At 47.4% G+C, this 2,030-nt stretch overlaps 1 protein-coding gene across 1 annotated transcript; it reads left to right on the top strand.

Annotated features, from left to right (window-relative positions):
• Positions 1-571: 571 nt before the first annotated feature.
• On the top strand, positions 572-1,669 carry LOC129651417 (olfactory receptor 4D2-like). The gene has a single exon (XM_055580147.1). It carries the CDS (start codon positions 734-736, stop codon positions 1,667-1,669), a length of 936 nt encoding a protein of 311 aa, XP_055436122.1. The 5' UTR covers positions 572-733.
• The last annotated feature ends 361 nt before the right edge of the window (positions 1,670-2,030 follow it).

Raw genomic sequence — 2,030 nt, 5'->3', positions numbered from 1 at the left:
AAAAATCAAATAGAGGCTGGAAGAAGGGAAGATCTTTAAAGTAGGAGAATACAGAGAGGAGAGTGATTACCACTTAATATTCCAGACACTGTTCTAGGAACCTCATGTGTTACTTTACTTAATCTCCTAGACCAGCAGTCCCCAATCTCTTTGGCATCAGGGACCTGTATTGTGGAAGACAATAATTCCCCAGACCGGGAAGAGGGAGATGGTTTCTGGATGACTCAGGCACATCGCATCCATTGTACTCTCTATTTCTAATTGGATGCTGCTGCTGATCTGACAGGAGGAACCGATCCATAGCCTGGAGGTTGGGGACCCCTGCCCTAGACTATTTCTACTAAGAAAATGTTCTTCCTATAGAAGTGGAAACTGAGATTCAGAGAGATCAAGCAACAAGCTCAAGGCCAAATCTCAAGGAAATAGAGGCTGTGAAATTTGGCTGCAGGTCTTTTGCACTCCAAGTGTCTTCCCACCCGCATATTACACTGAATCTTTGAAAAGCAAGTTACATGTGTCACTGGATGGCTCTAAGATATCTCAAGAATGTACGTTCCAGCACCAACTAGTGAACTCTCCAGACACAAGGCCATTTAATCAGCACCTGGTATTACAATCTGCACATAAACATCCATTATCCAGACCTGGACAATAAAAGCACTAAGGGGACAGGTAACAGTTTCATGCATCTCTCTCTCTGGTGTGTTTCCATTAGGTGTATGGAGAAGACACCATGGCATCAGGCAACCTCACGTGGGTGTCAGAATTTGTCTTCCTGGGGCTCTCCCAGACTCAGGAGCTCCAGCTCTTCTTGTTTCTGGTGTTCCTGCTAGTCTACACCACCACTCTCATGGGAAACCTCCTCATCATGGTCACAGTGACCTTTGATTCCCGGCTCCAAACACCCATGTATTTTCTGCTCCGAAACTTGGCTGTGTTAGAGCTCTGTTTCTCCTCAGTCACTGCTCCGAAGATGCTGGTGGACTTCCTCTCTAAGAAGAAGACCATCTCCTACCAGGGCTGCATGGCTCAGATCTTTTTCTTCCACTTTCTGGGAGGTGCCATGGTCTTCTTCCTCTCAGTGATGGCCTATGACCGCCTTGTTGCCATCTCCCGGCCCCTCCACTATGTCACCATCATGAACACTCAGGTCTGTGCTGGGCTGGTGGCGGCTAGCTGGGTGGGAGGCTTCATCCATTCCATTTCCCAACTGGCTCTGATGCTCCCACTGCCTTTCTGTGGCTCCAACGTCCTAGATAACTTCTACTGTGATGTTCCACAAGTGCTGAGACTCGCCTGCACTGACATCTCCCTCCTGGAGTTCCTTATCATTTCCAACAGTGGGGTGCTGGTCCTCATCTGGTTCCTCCTCCTCCTGGTCTCCTACTCAGCCATCCTGGTGATGCTGAGGTCCTACTCTGGGAAGGCAAGGAGGAAGGCAGCTTCCACTTGCACCACCCACATTGTCGTGGTGTCTATGGTCTTTGTTCCAAGCATTTACCTCTATGCCCGGCCCTTCACCTCCTTCTCCATGGACAAGGCTGTGTCCGTTAGCCAAACTGTCATGACCCCCATGCTCAACCCCATGATCTACACCCTGAGGAACCAGGAGATGCAGGCAGCAGTGAAGAGATTAGGGAGGTGCCGGCTGGCTTCTAGAAAGGAGTGACAGCGGGTGGGTCACTTTGGCTTTCTTTTCCATTAATAAGGTAGAGAGAGAGTTGCTGTCTGCCTCTTCATAGCTTTGGAAATGTTGTGAAGTTCATCTTACAACTTTATAATTTTGAAATTAAGCAACTCAGATTTTTAGGAAAAAGGACAATATCCTTATTATTTTTGTGTGAAGGTTGATTTGAATATTCCTGTGACAATAAGATACGTTCTCTTGGAAAGCCACGCCCTCCTTTCTCTCTTTTGGACAGTCTTCTCTTAGGATGACAACATTTCCCCAGAAGAGAAGTCCTGTTTTCTGCATTTTGACCTCTTTGCCCAATAACCCTTTGGTTCTTTGTTCAGAATGATACAGCGCA

The sequence above is a fragment of the Bubalus kerabau genome, chromosome 4 (assembly GCF_029407905.1).
Source record: "Bubalus kerabau isolate K-KA32 ecotype Philippines breed swamp buffalo chromosome 4, PCC_UOA_SB_1v2, whole genome shotgun sequence".
NCBI lineage: Eukaryota > Metazoa > Chordata > Mammalia > Artiodactyla > Bovidae > Bubalus > Bubalus kerabau.
This window is presented reverse-complemented; position numbering and strand designations above follow the sequence as displayed.

Coding starts and splice junctions, on each gene's coding strand:
- LOC129651417 (XM_055580147.1), top strand. CDS start 734: ATGGCATCAGGCAACCTCACGTGGGTGTCAGAATTTGTCTTCCTGGGG.